Source organism: Nannobrachium achirus, assembly GCF_963921795.1.
Source record: "Nannobrachium achirus genome assembly, chromosome: 5".
Lineage (NCBI taxonomy): Eukaryota > Metazoa > Chordata > Actinopteri > Myctophiformes > Myctophidae > Nannobrachium > Nannobrachium achirus.
Window position 1 is genome coordinate 33,853,080 of NC_137814.1, and position 25,387 is coordinate 33,878,466.

At 41.8% G+C, this 25,387-nt stretch overlaps 2 protein-coding genes across 4 annotated transcripts; one reads left to right on the forward strand and one right to left on the reverse strand.

Annotated features, from left to right (window-relative positions):
• Positions 1–715: 715 nt before the first annotated feature.
• Positions 716–15,088, reverse strand: ss18 (SS18 subunit of BAF chromatin remodeling complex). 3 transcript variants are annotated; one of them, XM_080726455.1, is made up of 11 exons: positions 14,940–15,088; positions 12,903–12,979; positions 12,598–12,682; positions 11,437–11,593; positions 8,185–8,415; positions 7,868–8,038; positions 7,423–7,500; positions 5,746–5,868; positions 3,712–3,842; positions 3,048–3,112; positions 716–2,305 (listed from the first exon to the last, which is right to left on the reverse strand). In XM_080726455.1, exons 1-10 carry the CDS (start codon positions 15,006–15,008, stop codon positions 3,095–3,097), a joined length of 1,140 nt encoding a protein of 379 aa, XP_080582581.1. In that variant the 5' UTR covers positions 15,009–15,088; the 3' UTR covers positions 716–2,305; positions 3,048–3,094. The 3 variants fall into 3 exon arrangements, 1 of the variants encoding a protein (XP_080582581.1); XR_013962075.1 differs by having other exon boundaries at positions 3,048–3,842; XR_013962074.1 differs by lacking the exon at positions 7,423–7,500 and having other exon boundaries at positions 3,048–3,842.
• A 1,028-nt stretch (positions 15,089–16,116) lies between these two features.
• Positions 16,117–24,314, forward strand: psma8 (proteasome 20S subunit alpha 8). The gene is made up of 7 exons (XM_080725325.1): positions 16,117–16,307; positions 17,738–17,864; positions 18,019–18,143; positions 19,990–20,112; positions 20,278–20,397; positions 23,500–23,562; positions 23,820–24,314. Exons 1-7 carry the CDS (start codon positions 16,206–16,208, stop codon positions 23,913–23,915), a joined length of 756 nt encoding a protein of 251 aa, XP_080581451.1. The 5' UTR covers positions 16,117–16,205; the 3' UTR covers positions 23,916–24,314.
• The last annotated feature ends 1,073 nt before the right edge of the window (positions 24,315–25,387 follow it).

A 25,387-nucleotide genomic window follows, 5' to 3' on the forward strand; every position in this document is an offset into this window, starting at 1 on the left:
GCCCCAGTGGCAGCTGGGAAGGGTGGGGCGGCCAGCTGTGGAGCAGCAGGATGGTGGGTGACTGGGAGATGCCACTAGACCTGAGCGGTGTACATACAAAAATACACACAATTCCACGTGAGCGCTCTTACAAACACATACCGTAGTCCGCAGAAGACGAAGCTTAATCACGAGCCGACGGTGCCATCTCGCATTCTCTGTCCGACATGGAAACAAGCAGCTACTGCACCTCAATCACCTGCCCTGCATCCACAAACACAGCCACTCATCATCAGAGCCGATGCAAACCAAGCCGTGGCCCTCTTAACACCATCACCGCTCTCCCATCACGTGCTTCGGCCACACATCTGGCGGACCATCTGTATCACTCCCCCCGATGTGACAGGTAGTCCCTCTCCCTCTCTTGGGGGGGAGCAGAGGGGGAGAGAGCGACGTGGAAGGTAATTTTGGGTGTAAATGTGCCCTGGACCTCTCTGGCTACATCTGGACGGAGCAGACATGCTGCTGAGTCGGGTAAGGCCATTACCAGTTGGAAGTGGGCTACCTGATCACTTAAAGCCAAACAAGTATATCATGCTGTCAGATCATTGGACAGCAGCAGTAGTGTGCAGAATGCATAGTGTTGCATATGTAAGTAAAAAAAAACAAAAAAACATTTAATGTCACTACTCACTACAAATGAAATTAGTCAAAATATATTAAAATTCTTGCATTTTATTATATTGTACAGTTTTACATTGCAATGACAACTGTGACCACTGTTTTGACAGGGTGCAGGATGAAAATATTAAAACATCAGAGGATGGCAATGACAGTTCATCCTCCATGCCATTATACATATGGGATCAATATAGTGTGCGATGTAGACCAATAGCCAGTGATATAAAACGGCAGTCTTTACTGTGAAATTATGGAATCCATGTCAGAACATTAATTTTCACATCCTATGTTACATATTTGAAAGTAACAATCTGTTTATTATTCACATACACTACTATTTGAAAGACATCAACTCAGAAGTTAATTCAAAATGAAGTATTCCAGCATTGTCAAGACTAACAAAACAGTATTTGAGAAATATTTTAATACACGTTCGATCTCTCCCATACCCGTTTGCAGTCAATGGACAATCCCCTGTTGGGTACTAATAAGGAGCTTCTAGGAACAGGAGCAGGGCCTTGTGAGTTGGAGTGGTCTTTATTAAATATGTCACCTGTTTCAGGAACATATTGGTCTAATAAACCCAATTATGATGACAGCAAAGACGGTAAAAAAAAATGCTAGTGACTCAGGCTGTCTATATTCACAAAATAAGACATTATACCCTCTTGCCAATTCTGAAAGAAATATATATTTGAACAGAATAAATGCTCCAATTCCAGGTGTAGTATTTCTATTTGTCCTTCAGGGCTTTTCTGTGCAACTCAATTAAGGTTCCATTATTAACCAAAGCAGTCACGTGGTGTACAAGTCACAGAAGTAGCAGTTACAGCTGAGCAATTATACAATTCAACATAGTACAAAGAAGGGGACAAAAAAAAAAAAAACAAAAAAAAAAAACAATGTGCTGGCTGGGGAAAAAAAAAAAAAAAATACAAAATACATTGACACATACACATACAGGAAATTAACAACACAGTATTTAGTACTAGTCTCCAAAGTCTTACAAAGTTAGCTCCATCTAAAAAGCATAAAATATATATTTTTTTACATCACATAATTTGACCATTATGACATGTACCATGGCCAAGCAGGAAGTTAGTCTGTGTCTGGTGCAACTTCTCATCTTTCCCTACTGCTGGCATTATTGCTTCTTACATTATGGACAGGGAGTATTGACAATCAATGCACCACACTAGACTGACATCTGCAGATTTATGTCATTTGTGATATCCAAAAAGTTTATAGTGTTTGCCCATTTCACAATCTGCAATGCTAAACATAAGGCAGTTCCGTTTTCTCACTTTTTTTTAAGGCATTGCTACTTTTTGAGACATCCTGGACCAGAGGGTGGATCGTGGAATTTGACATATTTGAGTCAATATCGAGTCATGATAATACATTTGTACAGGTAAGGATAACAGCCCAAACATGAGGGGGAACAGAGAGAGGTGTCCTTTGTGATTGGATTTGAATGTTTGTGTATATTTCTGAGAGAGCATCTCAAGAGCATCTCAGAGAGCTGCAGCCATTATTTAAGTCTACTTAACAGTTGACCAGAGGTCAAAGCTCAAGACAGAGGTCAGAGCAGGGCTGTGTGGGTTGCTGTGACCATCTCTCATTGCTGGTAATTTCCATATTGACCCTGTGAAGAGAAAAGATGGCATAAATGTGCTTGTCTTATCAATCTTTCTTCTTAACAAACACAAACTGGCAGTAGAAAAATCTAATATCCATAAATCTTAATAGGATGCAAACAAGCTACTACTTGACTGCATTTGCTGAGTTTGACCAGCAGGTGGCAGCATGTGATCACAACTTGTGAGAACTGAAATGCAGCTTGACACCTTAGAATTCTGCAGCAGCATGGCTGATGATGACACTACTCCATATTGACTAACAAGAGTGGTAAGACTGCAATTACGGCTAAAGTGCAACAACAGTAGTCAATGCATTTCTAAACAGGGGTCGAAGTATGCTTGACGAAGAGCTGTAAAAATGCATAGGCAACATGAAGATTGTAAACTTGGATGCAATTCTTATTTAACGTCAATAGAGAAAAAATACTTTGAATTTGTATCAAAAGCACATAGGCATACTCATAGAAACCATTTTTTGTGGATAACTGCATGGAAAAAAGGACACATAACCAAAGAATATGAACTTTTTTGCTGTTTCAGTACAGACTATGCATGCTGTGTGTTTTTGGGACCTCATGACTTAGGTTCGACCCCTGGTTACAAAACAAAAAGGGGAAAAAAAAGGAAGAAAAAGATGGAAAAAAGTTTAAGACAAAAGAGACAGAAGAAGAAACATAACAAATGCAAATCAAGGCTAGGTGGTCAAACGTCTAGATTGGACGTTGAGGTCTTCACAGCAACCATTACCTTTGCTTCTTACAGAGCTAGTCAGAGGGGTTCATATCCCCGGGTCTTTATTTCCTCATGTGTCCCTGAATATTCAAAGATAAAGATATCAAAGTGTAGCTGTGACCCCCACAGAAAGACCACAGGAAATACAGGGCAACAAGTAGATCTCCCTGTCAACACTAGAGCAGTGCATTACGTTCAACGAGAGAATCTGCTTAAAAGCCCTCATATTCCTCTGCCCTGGAGTGGCATGCCTTATTAGTCAGGACACATTACTAAAGCCCTCCTAAGACAGCTAAGTAAAAACTTTGAACTAAAATGTGAGAATATATAGCTAAGTTTAACTCGTCAAACTGTCTTCAAAGTACACCTCCCCTCCCCAACACAATGACAGCATGCACAAAATACCCCCCTCACATCTTTTATGTAAAACATCACTGACACTTTCTTCTTGAACTCTGGTTTCAGTGTGAGCTACAAATTATAAACAGTAAAGCCTAATTCATACTTCATTGTACGACCGCATTGCTTGTGGAAAATAACTCATTTCCAGCGAGGAACATGGTTGTACGATGGAAGTATAAGAAATTGCTCTAAGGCTGGCAATAAACATAAAAGAGACACACTAAGACTCATATACAGACAAGTGTTAATGTCTATCTAGTGTTCGTGCCATACTCACCTGGTCGTAACCATAAGGGCGCTGCTGCTGACCCTGTGGAGGTCCAGGTTGAGGAGGGCGATAGGCCCCATACTGCTGTCCCTGCCCCTGGGGATAGTTGGGATACTGCCCGGGGGCACTTTGGGAGGGGCCTGGGACAACACAATGAAATCTCAGGTCAGGTTAAGCATAGTTTATTCTTGACTGAATTAACCTTGGCATTTTCACCGTTGGCTTCCATGTTAAGGGATCACTATTGTGTGCACGTGGATGCGCGATGATGATGAATCGGCGATTCCACCCGTGCCAGAACTTTTCAACGGACGGTACGTAGCCATTGCCAGCTTTACTGTATATACAGTAAATAGCCCGCGTATACGCGGGATCGGCACTCTAGATACCTTTTAATATTTCACGAGTATTCGCGGGATCGGCTACAAATGAGTTAAAGGGGATCTTCAACTTCTGAAGTCCAGTGGCATGCAAATAAGTCTTTAACCACACGCTTGGGTGGCGCAGTGGTAAAGTCCCTGCCCACCACCACGGAAGGTTGAGGGTTCGAATCCCCTGTGGTGCAACCGGCTATGTCGGGCGTCTGTGCGAACACAATTGGCCTGTGTTCGGGAGAGGGTAGCCGCCTAGCCGGACGGGGAGGGTGATACAGGTCATTGCGTGTATTCCTACGGACTGGGGCGGCACCTGTCAGTAGGGAATGTTGGGCGGGAGGAGTAGGACAAAAGCTCGATGTCCTCCTGGTGGGGGCTCCTCACTGGCAGGTGAGTCAGTAGGATACAACAGCAATGACAACACAGAAATGTGTGTGGGGAGGAACCAATTTGTATAACGACTAAATTGGGGCGAAAAAGGGATACAAATAATTGGCTAAAAAACCCTCTGGGACTCGACTAAAAAGAAAAAGTCTTTAACTATATCCTGTCTTGATGGGGACTGCCCATAAGTCCTAAATCTCATAATCCTACTTTGGTTAGGGTTAGGCATAGTTTTACAGGGGTTTGGGTTAGATTTAGGCATAGTTTTACTGAGGTTAGGTTTAGGCATAGTATCATTCACCAGATTCTGACTAATGGGATGTAAGAACAATGAGATGTCGGACTAATGCCATGGCACCGTCTTGATCTTGTCAACCCAGAGTGCTCCAGGGAAACACTGTTAAGTTTATCGCTGCTTAAGCACAACCATAAAGAAGCCAAGGCATGGTAGAGAGTGGCACTGGTGGACAAGCCAGTCCATAACCCTAGTTTGTTCAGGCTGGCTCCGCCTTCGCCTGGATTCTGTAATGAGTGAAAATGATCGTGTCGGGCCAGTGCCACAGCTTCTCTAAAGCAAGGAGACATCAAGGAGATTCCGAGGCTCTTCATTAGAGGGGTGCAGGTCTCATTAAAAATCACTTTATCAGCCCCTGTATACACTGTAACCGTGCCGGAGCTCTGACAGGACTGAGGAAAAGCTTAACTGGGGCTGGAGTCAAACAAGGCCCACGCACCATCGTTAAGCACTTGCATCGCCTGATCGCTGGCGAGCATAACCTTGTGAGGGCCCGCGAGAAGGAGGAAAAAAAGTGCCAGATGGATCCCCACCTCACAGCCTCTGCCTCTCCGATAGCTCATTACTGACATGAGATAAAGGCCTCTGGCTCAGAGAGACGAGGAGGGATGGAAAGTTAGAGGGAAAGATGGTACGGGGGAGAGACAGACAGACAGCAAAGAAGTGCAGGAGCTTCTACACTCGTACACATAGCCAAGGGTCTATACCTGTCAGCTAGCCCTTCTCTTCCTCTCTGATGCCTGGTTTGATATGACATATGTCATATCAAACACAGCATCATGAGGAATTCTAATGCTGTGCTAACTACCACTGCTCATCACTTATATGCTCCCATTCCATAAAGATTCATTCCCGGGTGTTGATGGTGTGTTTGGCAAAAAATAAATTACCATACCATCCAACAAAATGTCAACATGCTAAAGTAGCCAAAGAAACGACATAGTACCCGGCTTGTAGAGGGAGAGAAAGAGGCCAATACCATCCACTCACCATAGCCTTGTTGCTGTGGAGGATAGCCCTGCTGGCCAGGGTACTGCTGCTGTGGTGGGTAGCCCTGTTGCTGTGGAGGGCCTTGCTGGTAAGCCTCCTGCTGTTGGCCATACTGGGCATTACCTGCAGGAGGCGACAATGAGCAATGTAAACAAGTTTAGGACCTACCTCTGTGATGACTACAAAGGCATAGCAGACAGGCAACAGACTGACAATATAACATATGATTTAAAAGATAACTATTGATTACATTTCAAAATGACATGACAAGAACTAGTGTTCAGTCATGAAAAAACAGATATCAGCTTGTGATATATTGGGCGAGCCTCTTATTACAATAACCTTACCTTGTATCTATAGTTGTGTAAAAAAATAAATAAAAGCAAACAGAATGACATTATGTAATAAAAAAGAAAAAAGTGACAGAAGTAAAGGAAATCAGGGGAAAAGGAGAAAAGAAATTTGACTAGTACAAACCCAGCAAGATTCGACAATTCGGAAGGTGTAAAAAGTAATGGAACTCTTCTTTGAGCACATTTAATTTTCCATTCAATTTGCACTTTTGGAAAACAAACAATAACCAAAATGTCTCCAGGTAAAAAAAATAAACAAAAATAAAAAGAAAGAAAAAATAATCAAGTCCACTTTTTCCAATGGCTTCACTAATTTCACCCAATGGTACATGTACAGTATGTGAAGGCACGAGATACCTTCATGTGAAGGCACGGGATACCTTCATTGTAGTAATGTTGTGAGGAATCCTCATAAGACTTATCAAAGCCTTGATCAGGATACAATTGCTGTTGCAAACTGTTATCATAATGACCTACATCAGCTCAACAAGGAGACAGGGAGATAAGTTAATACCCTTAATTCAAACAGATAATGTGGGTATTAAAAATAAATTCAAAGGAAAAGAAAAAAAAAAATCAAAGTTAATTCCACTATCACTGAATAAATGGCTTTAACATACCCTGTGCTAACAGAATTTGGACAACAGCCCCTGGGACAATCATACTTTACAGTACATCACATTCTCATGTTCTTCAACCCTGCTGATCTACATCCTTACTATTTAAACAAAACTGATTTGTCTTGGGGAAGGAACTAGTCTTTGGAAAGGTAGAGAGAGATGATGCAGTCATAAGACAACAAAAACACAAGAGAAATGTTAATGGACACAGACAGAGAGTTGTTTATTGTGATTCCGGTAATCAGCCCCTGTATTGATTTGATGGTAAAGCCTTAAGTGAACCCTCTGATGAATTTCAGCTAAACTAAGCTACGACACGTCTTTTGTTTCTTCAGTTTACCTTAGGTGATGTTGATTTCAACATAGACATCTGCTCCCTATGCTAAAGATAACAGTCTAATTTAGTCGCTAATAGTTGACTTTGATTCCTTGTGTGTTCTCAGATGCAGCAAGATTTCTTGATGAAATGCAACAGCTTTTTAGAAGCCTCGAGATTACCTCACAGTCAGGTGTTGTAGTTCTTTCCCGTGAGCCGAGGGCAACTTTTATTCCCCGGGTGAGGGTGGGGTAGATGGGTGATGTATTAAACTGAAGAAAATTGGTCCCACTGGCCTTTCTCACTCCATGTCTCAACACGGCTCCTCAATATTATAATTCATTTTTGGGGGATTGGTTTTCTAGGAGTGGTTGGAGAATTCTCCTACCTTCTGAGGCTCCCTGTCCTGCGTGACTGTATTGGTCTCCATAGTAGTCTTCCTGCCCTGGGTACTGCTGAGGGGGTCCTACATACACATACACACACAACATACACACAAGTAGATTCAAGGTGTTGTTGAAAGGGCTGCTTCTTTGCCAGGGGAAGGGGAGTGAGGATGGAGGCCCTGTGCCACTACTTCTCAGGAGAAATCTTCATTGTGCTCACCCAACTATTTTGTTGATTTTTTTAAGATGTATGGGGCTGCAAATGTATTTCTTTTTAATTCACCAAGGTGCCTCTATGCAATAAATGTGAAAATAGTTTTGGAAAGTGAGAGGGAGGGAGAGAGAGAAAGAAAGAAAGAAAGAAAGAAATGCAGAAGGGTGGGTTAGAGGAAAAGCTTAAGCACTCTGCTTTTTGACACCTTGCCCACTCTGCTCCGAGGGGCATACCTTGCTGAGGGGGTCTGTAGGGTGGCATGGGCCTCTGCCCCATGACATGATTCCCTTGGTTCACCTGGCCCATCATGCCCATGGGGGTCTGTTGCCCTTGGTAGTGCTGCCCGCCACCACCAGGGGGCATGTTATACTGCTGGGATGGAGGCTGCTGGTGCATCAAAGGGCCTGCCGGTGTAGCATTATAAATTAAACGAGAGAACATTTTACGTTTTCAATACAAACTAAAGGGCTGTAACTATAACCAAAAACATGAGTGACAAGGGAAAGATTTCTGCAAGTCGTACAAAAAGAAAATGTATGGTTGTTTTTACCTTGATTGGGCTGCATGTTCATATTGGGCCGAGGACCGTAGTTTCCCATGGGTTGACCCTGGGTCATGTTCATTTGGCTCTGGGCTGGCATGCCCTGGGAGGAAGGGGCTGCATGGTTGTAGCCACCCATTGTGCCATGGCTACTGGGGGGCATATTCATGGCGCCACTGGGTATGTTTGGGGGCTGGTTGGGGCCTGGGCCAGGCCCTTGCATGGGCATGTGATTAGGACCTGGAAGGCAAGGGCACCGATTATTCATTCATTCCACCCATCCTGAAAGATGTGTGACGTCATTACGTGCGCGTCACGCGTCTCTGACGCATTCACGTTGCCTAAAGACGCATTCACGTCAGTGTCCTTGGGTCCCACGGACGCATCGCCTCCATTGGAGTCCACGTTAAAATAATTTACCACGTTGCGAACAATTTTTTTTTTTTTAAAGTCCAGACGCCACCATTGTTCATGGGTGAAGGCATGCTACTTAACGCTATGTTAACACAAATGAAATCCGCGTCCGTAGATGATCACAGAATTCAATGGGTGCTTGAGTTTTAGCGTAGCACCGGGCCGCTCTCTGACCATAGTGGCACAGCGTGTTAGGTGATACACCAAAAAGTGTTCCCCCACAGAACGTGTATGGCGCAGAAACATGACATGCTCACTGCTCACACAGCGACCCGCCTCCTCTCCCTCTGTCCTCTTCATTCAATAACAACTGGATACACGCGCTATAGTTTATAGATGTGGTGGACATTGGACAACGTGTTAGAAGCCACACAGGTCTTCATTGCGTCTTTACAACAATAGCGACGATTAACGTCGTGGTGAACGTGGTCAAATAACCTTTATTGGCTCAACTACAACACAGAGGAAGCAAGCTAGTCTAGCATGTATGCTATCTGAGACAGTATGTATATAGCCTAGGCTGCCTAACTGTTAGCCTAACCCGATTGATATAGTGTTTTCGTGGCGGCGCCGTCCATTTGGTGGTCCGCCGGGGCAGCGGACAACCGCGGCCGCCTGTGCCTTGCACTCCCGCATCCATAGAGGGGCGGCACGTCCCTCTATGATCAACCGTTCAAAACAAAAGTAGCCGATCTACAAGCAATCCTAATCCACTGTTTTTGACCCAGTCCACTGGTTCTTTGTATACAGCAGAGCAAACACAAGCACGGCATTTCCCCCATTCCATAGAAGCAGTAACAGTACAAACAGGAGACATCATGATCTCACTTAGAAGATCCATATTATCGATGTATATAAAATAACAGGTGGCTGACTGGCTGTTGATTATGAAGACTCGGTAAAAGCTTCTATCTACGCCCCCAAGTGGTCAACATCCGATATTACCGGTTAGGTATAAAAAAAAATCAAACCATCACATGACTATTTGGAAGTATTAAAATTGTAAGATTTGGAATTGTGGTTCATTTCTTTCAGACACATTTCTACGTAACATGAACATAACCATATAATAACCAATTCAAGTTAAATGCTGCACTTTGTCAAAAATGACATGATGCGTTGAATTTTTGTGGGACCCATAAAATATCCCTGGGACTCATCCGAAAGACCCGTCTTGGGTCCCGGGACTCATTACATTAAAAACCTATTAACATCACTGCACATGATGTGTCCTAATTTTTATTCAGCATACATAATTAAAATACACCATGGCATAATTATCATGTAGCTTTATACCTTTACTCTGACAGGTATAGAATGTATTTACAGTAAGTAGAAATACTGTTCTGAGGAAACAGTGTGGGCTCGCATGGAACACCATGTATGGGGACAAAGATCTACCCAACAGGCACTCCAACATCTATGGGCATAAACATCTGCCCAACAGGCACACCAACATTACTTCTGAGACTCCTATATTTTATATACTTTATATACTTTAGTATCTAAAGATTTGGGAGAACATACTACAAAAGATTTCATGTTGTGGTCTATAAAGTTTTGGTTTAACATACTGGACTCGCCTTTCAGCGAGCCCACAATTAGATTTAGAAATGGATCATTTTGCTCCCCTTAACATTCACTGCGATTTTGAAACCCCCTCTAATGTTCCACACCACCAGGATTTGCCTACCTTTAACACTTCTGCTGCCTCTTACTTTGAAGGGATGAATTTTCCATGGCGCCGCGCCGCTTCCTCCTTAGGCCGACGCTATTATTTTGAAGGGCCGGGCGGGGTTGTTTTTTCGCCAATGGATTATCACTTTAGTTCAACGTTTACGTCACATGACAGTGTGTGCCCAAAAAAGTGTCATGGCCGCGCCCAGCCGAGTGCAGTTTGTACTATAAACATGCCAGCCTTGGGATCAAAATTGGATTTGCTATGGAGGAGCTTCACTTCGCGTGCACGCCCAACGCGCGTTGTAAACAAATCACGGACATTACCGATACGGGCGGGACCGGAGCGACGTACAGTAAGTAATAATACTTTTAATGTATTTACAGTAACAGTGACGAGGTGACCCGTCAACGGCGTCATGGTATTAACCCTTTAATTGACGAGCTCATATGTCAACGGCAGCAGATGTGTTAACGTGGGCGCGTGCGTGCACCATGTGCGCAATGGTTCGATCGTGTTCGCTCTACGAGCCAGCCGTGATGAGCAACAAAAAACAACAGCCGTCCATTATCCATTGCGAAAGCGTCTGCATGCCACGTGGTTATTGCGTAACAAGGAAGTGAATGTGCTCAGAGACAGGATACAGGGGGTTGGTTGTCCCGCCCCCTGATCCGGTCTGGGACTTCCGTTCCCGGTTTACACGGATTGCCCAGACTCTAGAGCAAAAAAAAAAAAAAAAAAGAAAAAATTATATATATATATATATATATATATATATATATATATTAATTATCGCGATTACAGCATATTGACAGCCCGTCATACTCGTCATAGGTGCAACGGACGCATTTATATAGCTTGTCATACTTGTCATTAAATGAATTAAAATGCTCACTACGCTTATAACATACTGAAACATTTAAATCAGCAAGTATACAAATAAAACAAACAAAGCCACAAAGTAGAAACAGAGACAAACAGAAGAAAAAAAACCCAGACACAGGCAAGAAAAGTCCAAGACCACCAGAGCTGACAAATGGGTGACATCATCCTTCAGCAGAGCGACCTCCCTCGCAGCTCTGTGGTGTTGCTAGGCAACCCAAGTGAGACAGGGACCAAGGGAGAAGGGAAGGGGGAACAGAGAGAAAGAGAGAGGGGGGGTCATTTACCAGGCATCTGTCCGTTCATCTGGTTCTGCATGTGTGGAGTTGGGGGACCACCACTGACCATCCCCTCCGAGGGGATGTTGTGACCGTGAGGAGGCTGAGGGGGGGCTCCACTCTGGTTCATTCCACCAGGACCCATTGGCATGTTCTGTGTGGGCGGCTGCACACATAACAGAGAGACAGATCTGAGCCACGCATGAGGGGAAGACTTGTGATGATGAATCAATCAGGATTACATAAAAGTAGAATCATCCTGTAAAGCGTGACAAATGTGGGCGTGATGTAGCAGCTTAATAAGCTACAGGCAAGTAAAGATTCACATTGTATGCCTTGCTGACAAATAATTCCAAAGTGTTGTATAATGAACCAACACAGCACTACAGGCACATGCTGATATCAGAATACAGCGAGACAATAATGAGAAGACAGACACGTTATGAAATCTAGCTACTGTGATTGGCCAAGATGACCTCCCAACCTGTTGACTAAGGTTGCAGTAGAATTTGAACTTGATATTACATAGTAGTAGTGGCGGCTGTGTATGTGTATGAGGAACATCAGAATACCAATCAAGATTGCTCGAGTTCATGCTAAAACTGACAAGGCAATAGGGTCTTGGCAGAATAGGTGTCAATGTATGCTCCAATGGGAATTCAGAGTTCAGCGATCTTCCAGTCATTCTATTTTACAGCATTTTGTTAAGTTAATATTAGTCTTGTAACCAGGCGACTGGAGATCTCCATCTAAACTCTCCATGTAGTGGCTAAAACTGGATGGAAACAATTCTGAGATTTATAAATGAACTGCAAACCAAGTCTTTAGGGTGGTCCTTCATTTTGGAATGGTGATGATTGGTTTTCCAAAGCAGTAGAGCTAGGATTATCACAGCTGTTCTCTCGCCACTGTCAGTAGGTGGAGTGGACATGTCCAATAATTCTGTCTATGTGCGGTTCAAGGTTCCTTTAGTTTGACATCTTTGGTTACAGCTTATGTTATGATTTGACACTGTAAATAAAATGTACTTGACCAAGACATCTTTATTCCTGTTTGTATTTATTTACAGAAAGACAACTTGACTATCAGGGAGTGACAAAATGGAGCAGCAAGTGTGTAGGGCTGAAGGTTACATAGAGACCAAAACAATAAGCTAGATCCAATACTCACTGCTGGGAGAAGTGATTGCATGTTCTGATTGGAGTCTGCTATCGTGGCCAAATACACTAAGTTTCTGTGGAGCATCTGTTGATACCTGGAGGGGGAAAGGGTAACGTTATCAGAATAATATCTGGATGAATCTAAATGTATTTATGACACATCTAAGATACATAAGATGCACTATTCTACTAGCCAGACAGGAGAAGAGACTATTGTTGTTTTCTGCAGTGGCAGCAAACAAAACAAAAAGACATGAAAAATGTGGACAACTGATAGCTTCAAGGACTTAGGTTCAACAGCAAAGGGCCCCTTACTGTGAGCATTCTGCCGTTTTGCCTTTGCTTTGGAAGTCCATTATACACTGGATCAGCTGGTTATTCTCATCAAGCAACTGGAACAGGGGAACAAAACAGAACAAAATGTATCCATTTGTCAATCTGAGAGTTAAATTGACCATAGACATACAGTAGGCCAGGGGTCTTCAACAGGGGGTCCGGGACCTCTAGGGGGTCCTCAGAGTTACTACAGGGGGTCCTCCAAATCTTTGTGTGATAGATTTTTTCCCCTCCTTTTCTATATTAACCACTTGAACCCTAGCGTTCATATTCTGAGAACTTTAGCCAAAAATAAAGGGGAAAAAGAGCAGACTAAGTACAGAGTGAAAGGTCAAGTTTATAAGGTATTGACAGTTCAAGTTCAATTGGGTTCAATTTACATGAATCCAAAATACACTGATGATTGTGCTGTCAAACAATGAAACTAAATGGTATCTATGGGTTGTGGGGGTTCCTGTTTCATCTCTCTCTCGACTAAGGGGTCCTTGGCCTGAAAACGTTGAAGACCCCTGCAGTAGGCTATATAAAGACGATTAGTTCTCAAAGAGGACCCCCATGGGTCCTTGAGGGAGTTCCAGGTCCCCAGCTAAATGATATTTAGGAACCAAATGGACCCTTATGGGTGGCTCAGTGTAAAAATGGACCAGAACAGGTACATTTGGTTCCATTTATACATTCTCAGAGTTAAATTAACATTGATTTTATTTTTACAATATAAATTGGGGTCTCAGAGATGGAAAAATAATTAAATGGGGGTCTATACTATTACTCCATTATAGCCTAATGCATATCAACATGGGGGGTCCTTGAAATGGTTGATAATCACTGCTAGTGCTAGAGCCATAAAAGTCGTCTCGAATGGGGGTCCCTGGAATGTCTTTTCAAATGGGGGTCCGCGGGCTAATAAGTGTCAATTTAGGGGTCCTTGACATGAAAAAGTTTGAGAATCACTGCAGTAGACATAGTCTACATGTCTGTGACGGTACGGTGCACCTCCCGCCCTGCCTTTTTAAACACCAGAGAACGTTTTACAACCTGAGCGGACGTTTCATAACACTAGAGGGAACGTGTTTTTGAAGGGGGGACATTTCAAAAGCAGAGCGGGTATTTTAAAACCCGGGAGGGAACGTTTTAAAACCAGAGGGAACGTTTTGCGATAGAAGTGTGTGTGAGTGAAGGGGGGCATGCATTGCAGGCTAACAAAAGACGCCGTCTTGCTAGCCGTCTACAGCTAACAAAACCCCAGGCCCACGTTCATTTATCTACGTTATTGTATTATTTCAATTCCCCGTCGCTCCGCAATGCACTCATAGTTGACACACGTCTCACGCTTTCCTCCCGCGAGGTTCATATTGAGCGCGCTTTGACCCTGCAACATTGTTACCAATGTATTCCCCGGGTCCAATGCTGCTAACGGGGACGTTCTCATTCAGCTGCTATGTGGCTAAGCAGATTCCCCCTTTCCCAGGTGTTTCGCTCGGGTGGGCGTGGTTATAACCCTAACCTCAGTACAACTACTGGTGTGCCTGAACCGAGGTTTTTGTACTTTAGTTGAGTATTTCCAATTTCCAATACTTACTTCTACTCCACACTACAAAATATAAATATAGCACTTTTTTTTACTCAACTATTATTTGAAAACCGATAGCCAAATACACACACACACACACACACACACACACACACACACACACACACACACACACACACACACACACACAATTCACACACACAATTCAATTCAATTCCATACACACACCCCTCAACCTCACCAGTCTGGCTGACCATCGTCAAATAAAAGGGAACGCCCACTCTGTTTGTTCCTCTTCATTTGATAGCTAAGCTATATCAGAGTCTGTCTTGAGACATTAACCTCACAAACACTAACAGAAATTGCCAAACGCAAAACCACGCCCACCTGGTCGAAACACCCGGGAAAGAGGGAGTCCTTGTGGCTAACAGCAGCTGCTGCTGCTGCCTCCATTCTGTGATGATGCAAAGAGAAACGTTCATTACCTTCTGGATGCCAGCGGGGGTGATGTCGCCCTTCCCACGTTGTCTGTGAGGTGCAAACGCCACCGACATGGTGATCAAAATGTAGCGACTAAACAAACTAAAGCATACAAAGTGTAGCCGCACGCTCTACACACTAATGGGTAGAACTCTCCCAGAGTCAGACCAGACACACAGCTTAGAATAGGATGCTGTTTAATAATGCGGTGATCCACTACACGGGGGAAGCGTGTGGTCTTACAGATTTAGACACGGTGTTAGTTGAGCGTTTATTAAAGTGTTAAATACTAGTTTAAATTAAAATAGACATATACGAAAAACATTTAGGTAATAACTCATATCTGCTGAACAAATTGACTATTTTTGCGATGACAAAACTACAAACTCCCCCCTTCTTTCGTACAGTGGAACATTCTCAGTCCAAAAGGCCACGGGAAATGGACTGCTCTATTAAAACAGGGTGCAAGACAAGTGTGACTGTGACCGTACTAGTCTAGAGAAAATAAAGATGATCGTATGCCGCGGCATGTCGCTTTGTTTTATAACGATGCAGTGTTTCGTTCACATATTTGTATTTTTTTTTTATGTTTTATCTACAGCACTGACTGCACCCTGAATACAAAGAATACGAAACCCAAAATAATACATCGAACTTGATCAAAGAAGCAGATACATTTACACAACATGGAATCAGTGATCGCTTTCCTATTTTAAATGTACAATTCAAAAAAGGAATGTGTAGATTCATTTTGACAGCCCGTAGTTTTTTCTTTGTAGTTCCTCCCTATAACCAGTTTGACCAAGGATAAATGATTGACATCATAAACAATAGGAAGTGTGTGTGTGTGTGTGTGTGTGTGTGTGTGTGTGTGTGTGTGTGTGTGTGTGTGTGTTAGTTGACTCGTGGTTATGACGTCACTTCGTAATCCTTTGAATCATTATTGTAGACTTCTAAATATTTGTTTTCTAATTTATGGAATTTCTTCGATTTTCCGTTATTTCTGAAATAAATAATTTAATTCATCCAAAAATGTAGCTTTTTGGGGGTAATATTTTGAACTTTGTTTTGAAAAAATGTTGTAGGAAACAAAAATAAAGGGACCCATATAAATGTGTCCGCGACCAACAAATGGGTCCCGACCCACTGTTTGGGAACCACTGAGAGTTCAGAGGTGACGCGCATGCGCTGAACACAGAAGGTAGAGCGGTTCTGTTAGCTGATTCATCTGCTGCTTTGCTTTCTCTTCACTTTAATATAACTGCAGCACGATGGCAGCCAGATACGACAGAGCCATCACTGTGTTTTCTCCTGACGGGCATTTGTTCCAGGTAGAATACGCGCAAGAAGCCGTGAAGAAAGGCTCCACGGCGGTGAGTCTAAAAGACAACAAACTAATAGAAGGCACTTGGGTGATTAGCTAACTAGCTTGCTAACTAGCGGCTAGCGAGCATTGTCGCTGTGTCACTCTAGTCTCCGAGTTTCAGTTTGAGCAAGCAGGGTTGAAGCGCTGCGTTGCGAGTAGCGATTTCAGCCAGAGTGGTTTTCATTTGTCAATTTCAACCCTTTTCATGTCAAGGACCATTATTTATTGGACATTTGAGCCACGGACTACCATATGATGATATTTAGCCTCTCAGACCCAAAACGCAGAATATTTAGGAGAGATGACAGTTGACCAAAATAACAATTCTTCTTCATTCTCTAATTGTGTAGACTTCTTGTTAATTAAGTAATGCAGATCCATTTGATTTCATTTTACAATCTAAAGAGTTAAAGAACTATAAGGGTCCATTTGGTTACAAACTCTCCCATCATTTATCTGTGGACCAGCCTTTAAGAAGAGGCTGAACAAACACCTCCTCAGTATCTGACTGTAATTCTAGAAACTCAAGGACATTTAAATCATAAAACATTAAGTTTATACATTATATACACACCTAACTGAGTAGTGATGGGTACTTTGAATGTTTTTCATAAAGCCTTTATCTGCTTAATCTAGAAAAAAATAGAGGGGGAAAAAAGACAACTGGTGGTCCCCGGACCACTGGTTGAACACACTGATTTAAACTAATACTGTTTGATGTTGTTGATTTGTTCCCCCTCTTTGTGATAGTGACCAGTGACCATCTCAATTATGGTCTATTTAACTTTTTCTAATTGCCAGCCCAGAATATGTAAAAGCTAATGACAGGTTATGTGTACAAAACCCAACTTTGATGGATGAATGGATCATGGATGGGTGTCACACGTTTAAAATGCATGTCCATTTACCTACCTCCGACTGGTAGCCGTTATGATGCGGATTAGGTGTGTTAGTGGTGTCTTGTGCTAATGCAGTTTGTGTGTTATAAATGAGGCATTGATAATGGTGTGTAATGCAATGCTGGGAGATCACCCTGATGGAACTGGAGTCTAGGACTCAGACTCGGTCATATTCTGTCTGATGATATTCTGTCTGATGATACTGTAAATATTCAACACACCCCTTTACCACTTCAACTTGCCCAATGTATTTATTACTTGAATGTATGTTAATATCCTGCTTATTTTGTGATATTGTTTGTGCACAAAAAAACAACCTAACTCAAATTCCTCATGTGCTTTGTAAACTTACTTGACTAGTAAGCTGTGTCTGATTCCAATTTTGAAGAGCAGGTGCTGGTTTCTGAATGTCATGGTAATTTCCACTTGATGGTTCTGCTACTCCTCCGGGAATCATCCCTTAAGTTGTCAGATCCCAGGATATGTAACCTTTACATGGTATGGTCGTATAACTTAATAGCCTTCCCAATCTTCGCAGGTGGGAATCAGAGGTAAAGACATCGTTGTCCTTGGCGTTGAGAAGAAATCAGTGGCAAAATTGCAGGAGGAGAGGACTGTACGTAAGATATGCGCCCTGGATGAGCATGTCTGCATGGCATTTGCAGGTACTACATCCTACGAAAACTTACCATGTTAATTGTACATAGTATACTATATGTTCTTTTATATTGTCTTCTAATCCAGACACATGGAATTGTTTTGTCACGAATCTTCTTCTATATGATACACAACCATTTCACAAATCCCGATCTTTTCCAGGTCTGACTGCGGATGCCCGCATTGTGATCAACAGAGCTCGTGTTGAATGCCAGAGCCACAGGCTAACTGTTGAGGATCCAGTCACAGTGGAATACATAACGCGCTACATTGCTACACTGAAACAGGTACTTAATGATGCACCCAAAATCTCTGACTCATTATCAATCACTTACTCAGTCTTTATTTGTGTTACACAGTTTCTCATAAAGGTGTACTTAAAGTGATAGTTCACCTATTTTTGACATAAAGCTGTGTGAAATACTTGCATTTAAAACAGTGGTTAAAAATGTATTAATTGATTACCAGAGTCCCGTGGTCAGAGTTCTGGTCAGTTTCTAATGAATATTAAGTAGTTCCAATGGGGTGGGGGCCATTTGGCGTGGCCCAATCATTGAAAATAGATTAATCCACAAAACTAGCGTCATTTGTATTGTTGGCCTATTTCTACCGAGGTTTCGTTCTGATCAGCTGCCTCCAAAGCACCTTGTTTTGGGGAAATACGTTGCAGCGGCGTAGTGATACTGGACACAAAAAATAGTACCATGTGACAGAGGGGTCAAAGTTGAACGAAAGTTGGTCTATTTGGTAGAAATAGGTCAACAATACAACTGAATCTAGTTTTGTGGATTCATCTATTTTTAATGATTGGGCCATGAGCCCCTGCCAAATCACCGGAACTACTTTATATTCATCTAAAACGGACCAGAACTCTGGACACGGGACTCTGGTAATGGATTAATACATTTGTAACCACTATTTTAATGGCAAGTATTTCATACAGCTTCATGTCAAAAATAGGTGAACTATCACTTTAACAGTGCTTCACCTGTTAAAAAAATCACACCTAGTGTGAAGTGAGCGGACATTTCTTGGGACCCGGATAAAGCCAGATGCTGGAGTTTAGCTTCTTCCAGGAGCACCCCTCAAAAGTGAAATAAAAAAATACAATGAAATTATCACATGTAAACAAATATCACAAAGCAAAAACGTAGGTAAAAGTATTATATAAAATATACCAGTAAGACTCCCTAATCGGGAGATAAGCGACCGTCACGTCGCATACACAAACTTTAGAAGGCATTCGTAGCCAATCAGGAGGGAATATGGGAAATGGGACAGATCCATGTCGATGACATGACTTTAGAGACTGTGTACTGCTTTGCGTGATTTTAGGCCAAAATTTGCACTCGGGTGTTGTGCTCTGAAAATAGCAGATCTACAAGCTCAGCACGTGTCGCGTTGACGGGTTAGACCAGCTGCCGTTGGACTCGCTGCTGCCGTTTTATTTCCCAGTTCGGCGTATTGTTGTGGGCGGTGGATCTGTAGATTTGTTGTATTAGCAGCACGTCTGACTGGCACCTTTTTTTATGGCAAAGTGTACAGATCGCTTCCTCGACGTTACTGGGCTCTCCTTTGTCGTTGGGATTAAAACCGTACATACCACAGCGGTGCGGTGGTACGTGGCTTTGGAAACAAGCTTTCATCCTCCATGACACAACCTAGTTATCCTAGCCTAAGCTAGCGCATCCGACCAAGACAACCTGACGGCGACACGAGGAAAACATAAACAACAGTGTGGCCGCTGCCTGCTGCTGCTGCGTGTGCGTGCAGCTGTGTGATCCTCACGGCTCACAACACGATGATGTCAGATTCAGAGCGAGTAAAACATAAAACCTATTTATTATGATATAATTATATTTCTGTTGATTTCAACCAAGGGTCGATTTTATTTTATTTGTCACTCCCCCATATCCATATAAAATACACATGATAGAAGATGATACAACAGAATTAAATTACGTTTCACAGAAGATCTTTTTAATTAAAATGGATAATTGATGGTAATGGCGAATAGACGATTATTTAATAATCGTGAATAGATGATTATGTCCTGCCCTATTGCCTACATGCATTTCCTTCATTTTTAGGAATAACTGTGAATAATTAGTCACACCTCTTCTTGTTTCACAGCGCTACACTCAGAGCAATGGGCGCAGGCCATTTGGCATCTCTGCTTTAATTGTTGGGTTTGACTATGATGGGACCCCCAGGCTGTACCAGACGGACCCCTCAGGAACCTATCATGCCTGGAAGGTCAGTGATTTTGTATTCCATTTCTATAATCTACACACTATTTATAATGTATTTCTATAATCAGTTAATTTTTTAAAGACAAAGTAGTTAATTATTGTGTAGAATATATTCTTACATGTGAGCCATAACTTTGCTATGGCTCATTTGGTCCAAACTGTGTTTCAGGCAAATGCGATTGGCCGCAGTGCAAAGACAGTGAGAGAGTTCCTGGAGAAGAATTACACAGATGAAGCCATTGCTGGAGACAACGAGACAATCAAGCTCGCCATCAAGGCTTTGCTTGAGGTGAGGTCTAATTTAGGACATTAACCTTTATTTTTGTCTGCAACAAACAACTCAACTCTTTGAAGGGACATGCATGGGATGGCTACATTAGAACACCTATTTTATTTAGTCCCCCCAGGAATCCGCGGAGAAAAAAATCTTTATTCCGCGGAGAACAATCCTGATTCTGCGGAATTCTGCGGAGAACATTTCTTGATTCCGTGGACATTAAAAAACAACCTAAAATGACCAGTTATCAAACAAAAAATTATATAGTTCTAATAATCAAGTAAAACCCTTCATGAAATAGCTACAATTAATTGTAATTAGTGGTTAGAATAATCGAATAATCATTTTTGAGAATAAAAATCTAATATTAAATCTATTATTTTTTTAATTGCTATTGTTTTTAATAATTACTTTCTGTTGCAAAGACTATATTGTCATGCAAACCCTGCCCATAGTAACCACATTTTAGAGGATAGCCTACCTAGTATGGGTGTAATATCTATTTATTCTCTTCTGCATTAGCATTGTTATTGCCAGGACCATAGAGGCTTAGAGAGGAACTATAGTTCAGGACAAAGTTTCTGTCAGGAACGAATGTGGGACCGGACCACCATACAGCATCAGTACCTAGCAGGAGGGAAGCTAAGCTATTCCCCCAGGCTCTGTATGAGGTGGCCACTGATCAAACCATGTACAAATCGTTTTATAATAGTAGTAATAACTACTCCCGCCGCTCTGCTGCCACTGGCGACTGTTATTCCGCGGCCGTCAGAAAAGTCCGTGAATGGCCGAGAAATCCGCGGGTGGTCGCGAGTTCCGCGATAAATTCTGTGATCGCGGAATCGCGGATTCCTGGGGGGACTATTTATTAGTCTGACCAATATTGCTATGCAATGACTTTCTAATGGAAGAGGAAAAAAGACTGCAACATTTCCAACCAACTCAAACCGATAAGACAAATATAGAATTTGTATGTAATAACTGACATGGCAATGCCAAATAATTAAACCAATAACTGGGCCAAAACTACATCAAATGTATTGATTTAGAAATGCATACAGGACCAGTTAAAAGAATGACCACATCACTTTACATCACTTTTCAATCTATCTTCATATAAATGGTCTTCACTAATGTTCACGATAAATATAGCACTTTTTTCTTAATCAGTCTGTCTCCTAGGAGAGCTGTGGGCAGTTCAGAAATCTGTCTACCTGTGACATCAGTGTTAAGGGGGTTCCAGATCCAGACGGAGCGCGGTCGCAGCGTCCTAGTCATTCATTTTCAATGGGAGGCGGGCAGCTATTTTGGCCGCGCGGAGAAGTTTAGGGGCGGTGAGGCGAGCAGGCGCGGTCCTGTGAAATCCCCGTGAGTGTGCTCGTTTATGCACGCGGGCGGCGAGAGCTGGATTGTGGTCATTTTTGTGAAATACTGCGCTGCGTTTACTCACTGAGCGTGTGTGTTTGTGTCTCACCGCAGCGCAGCCGCCGCTGATCCTAGCGGGAGCCCCTGCGGCACCTCTGTACCGTCTGAAACCCCTTTTAGGCAGATTTCTACTTATTTTTTGGTCCGAAGTTTCATTAGTCCGAATTTGTTAAGAATACTATACCTAACTCTAACCCTAACCTTAACCTCAGTAACCCTAACTAAATTCGGACTAATGAACCTTCAGATTTATGGGCAGTCCCCTATTTTCTTTATTGGGATAACAATGGCTTCCATTGAAATTAGAAAACAATTTCTCCAGTCCTGGAAAAGTTTTGGAATTGATCAAGGGTCCTTGAAAAAATAGCTATGCATTGTTCTTGGTTATTGATTTTGTTATATAGTCCTGGAAATTGGGTTGAATATTCTAGAAAATTTTGGGAAATTCATTGGTAAAAATGTGTGGGAACCCTGATTATAGCATGGTAACTTTTCAGGAATAGAAAGCCTGCAGTTTCTATTGACTTAGATTCTCCATCAATGATGTCACTGGCAGACAGGTTTTTGAACTGCCCACAGCCTTCCTATGAGACAAAAAGTACAATTTATTTATCTTTTGCTATTTTATCGTGAGGACCATTATATGAACATGGGTTGAAAAGTGGTGAAGTCGTCCTTTAATAAAATGGATGTGCTCCTTGGCACATGTAAACAAAACCGTCTCATTAATTTTATTAGCTGCATCTTGTCTTAAGTGAAAAGTGTCTAATAGAAGGAAATTTGGAAAACGCCACCTTCCACTGCCAAGATATCAATATCACATTAGCAACGCATACAATCTTGATAAGAAAAAAAATATTATAAAATAGCATCACATGACGGCTGTGGCACTGCAGCGGCTGTGTGTTCTGGATTTTAGTCATCTGTAGTGATAATGTTAAGCTATGGTTTTAAGCACAGGTACAAGCCGCTCATCCCTGTACAAATCATATATTCTATCATTTGAATCTGTGTTTGTATTTTATAACTTATTATGATTAGAGATGTGCCGATTGATCGGTGAGTGATCGTGATCGGACGATAATGCCTCTTAACGGCTTCGATCGGTATCGGCTTTGCCTCTATCGGTTTTGCTGATCTACAAGCTAGATCAGCTATTTTCACAATATCTATCTGTGGGACTGAATGTAACCTCAGTTTCAACTCCTAAAAGTTGAATTGGATACTGAAGGACCTCAGCCTGCAATCTCCTAATGTTTATGTCAATGTTTTGTAAGAAGAATCATCAAATATATAAATGCTGCTACAGTAACACAATAAATAGAAGAATTCATGGATTTGACGCTGTGATCTGGAATATCGGTATCCGCAGATACTGATTCCAGTTGATCGGTGAACTGTATCGGCCCCAAAAATCACAATCGGAGCATCTCTATATGATAACAGTAATAACTGAGTAACTGCACTGTCATAAGACTAGCAATTCTCAAATGCCTTTTGTACCAAAGAACCAGAAGGAGGCTTGACATAAATTAATTTTCTTCAAACATAGAAACATCTACCAAACTTAATTTAATTGTAAGCCATATTATTTTTGTTATGTGCAGGCTGTGGGGAAAAAAGCCCTCTTAGATACATAAGTGCTGGTTGGTTGCTTTTTGTTTCATCTTTTCTTTTCTTTTTTCATAGGTGGTGCAGTCAGGAGGGAAAAATATTGAACTTGCAGTTATCAGACGAAACCAGCCACTGAAGGTACTGTAATATCAGTAATATCACTCTACGTTGCCTTGGTTTTCAGTATCCCATTTGTTTATAGTACAGTCATCTACTGCAGGCTGTGTTTGATGCCTCAGGTGTCTTTGCAAATCAGGGAAAAAATAGAAACATCAAGTGATCCACCATTATCACCTGGCTGGTTTTGATGCAACAACTATGTTCTGATGATAACGGACTTGCATGAATTATTATGCACAATCTAAACCTAATCTTTTTTCTTTTTCTATTTTCAGATCTTGGAGTCTAAAGAAATTGAGACCCTTGTGGCTGAAATTGAGAAAGAAAAGGAGGAGGAGGCAGAAAAGAAGAAACAGAAGAAGTCCAGTTAAATCAGTTAATGTTATCCCTTTTTTTTCTCTCTCTGTTGCACTTGGAAGACATGTTATTTTGGTTGCAAACGTTTTTGAATGTTTTGGAGGGTTTACTGTCGCAGCTTTCATTTGTGACTTCAGATCTATTGGTTTACCGTACCTCCCAGTCCCAACCTTTGGACACATTTTGGACGAGTGATCATCAGTAGTAAACTTATTCCATAATTTCCACCTGATGTTGGGTGTTGAGAACAGCATATATACATTTGATAAATGTCCAGAAATGACATGCTATTTTATTTAGTTTAAGTTGCAGCATCTTTTCTCATCTCCATTTTCATCAACACACAAAATAAACTGGTTATTGTAACATTCTGAATAATAATGGCTCAATAAAAGTCAACTTGTTTGTAACAATCTCTATTTCATTTATAATCATTAATGTAATCAATCTTTTAAGCAGGTAGTGTATCAAATATCATTACTGATATTCTTATGGCATGTTAATTTGATTGGCATTAAAGCCATTCTTGGATGTGAATCTTAACCTGTAAGACCTTTAGTAGTATTAACAAATCATGTAACTTGTCATTAGTGTTCACACCGACAGGTTTCTTCAAATTGGAAACAAGATTTAAAAACAGCAAAAGCAGAGTGGCTTTTATTTAATGGCTTCCTTTATTGATTATTCTACTACCACATGAACCAGAGAGATGTGGAGATAACTAGTTTTACACTCTACCGGAGGCAGTGTGGAGTGTCCATAAAGTGCAATGTTTTCATTTATCAGCATTCTGTGGCATACGCCTGAAAATGCAGAAGAAAAAAGTACTATAGTGCTTTATGAAGTGCTCACCTTTCCCTCAGTCATTTAAAACGAATTAGTGATGAGCGAGGGAAGTGTCTAATGGTGGTCCAATGAGACGCCTTTTTTTTTTTGTGCCTCTCCCTCCTTTTATTTCACCCTAAATTCGCTTATCAAGCATCCACTGCTCTGAATTCTCAAAGACACAATTATGGCCGGCGGTGTGGTAGGGCTGCTTAATGGGATCCTGGCCTCAGACCCCAGTGGGAAACTTCAGTGACTTTAATCTGAAGCCCTTTGAAAAGTTGTGCAGTGCTGAGCTGAAGAGCCCCAGGGGGTCCCCCTGACTCTCACCAAAGACATAATGGTGAATGGTAAAGTCCTTCATTTAGAGTTATCTCCCCAAGCTAGGATTTCCTGAGTGGGTAACCCGACTGCATCGGCGGGTGCAATTGCAATTTGTCTTGTTTGCGCGGTTGTGCAGGTTCATTGTTTATGTTCGGACTGATTTCAGAAGATCAGTTAACAGGAATGGTGACCATACAGATCCCTCATAATTAACACTGAAACATTTTACTGGCCTTACAGGTTCATCATATACAATACATAAAATCACAATTAATCTTAACTTTCCAATCTATGCACTAGTCTGTTACTAATTGAACCATTGCACAAGGAGTATTAC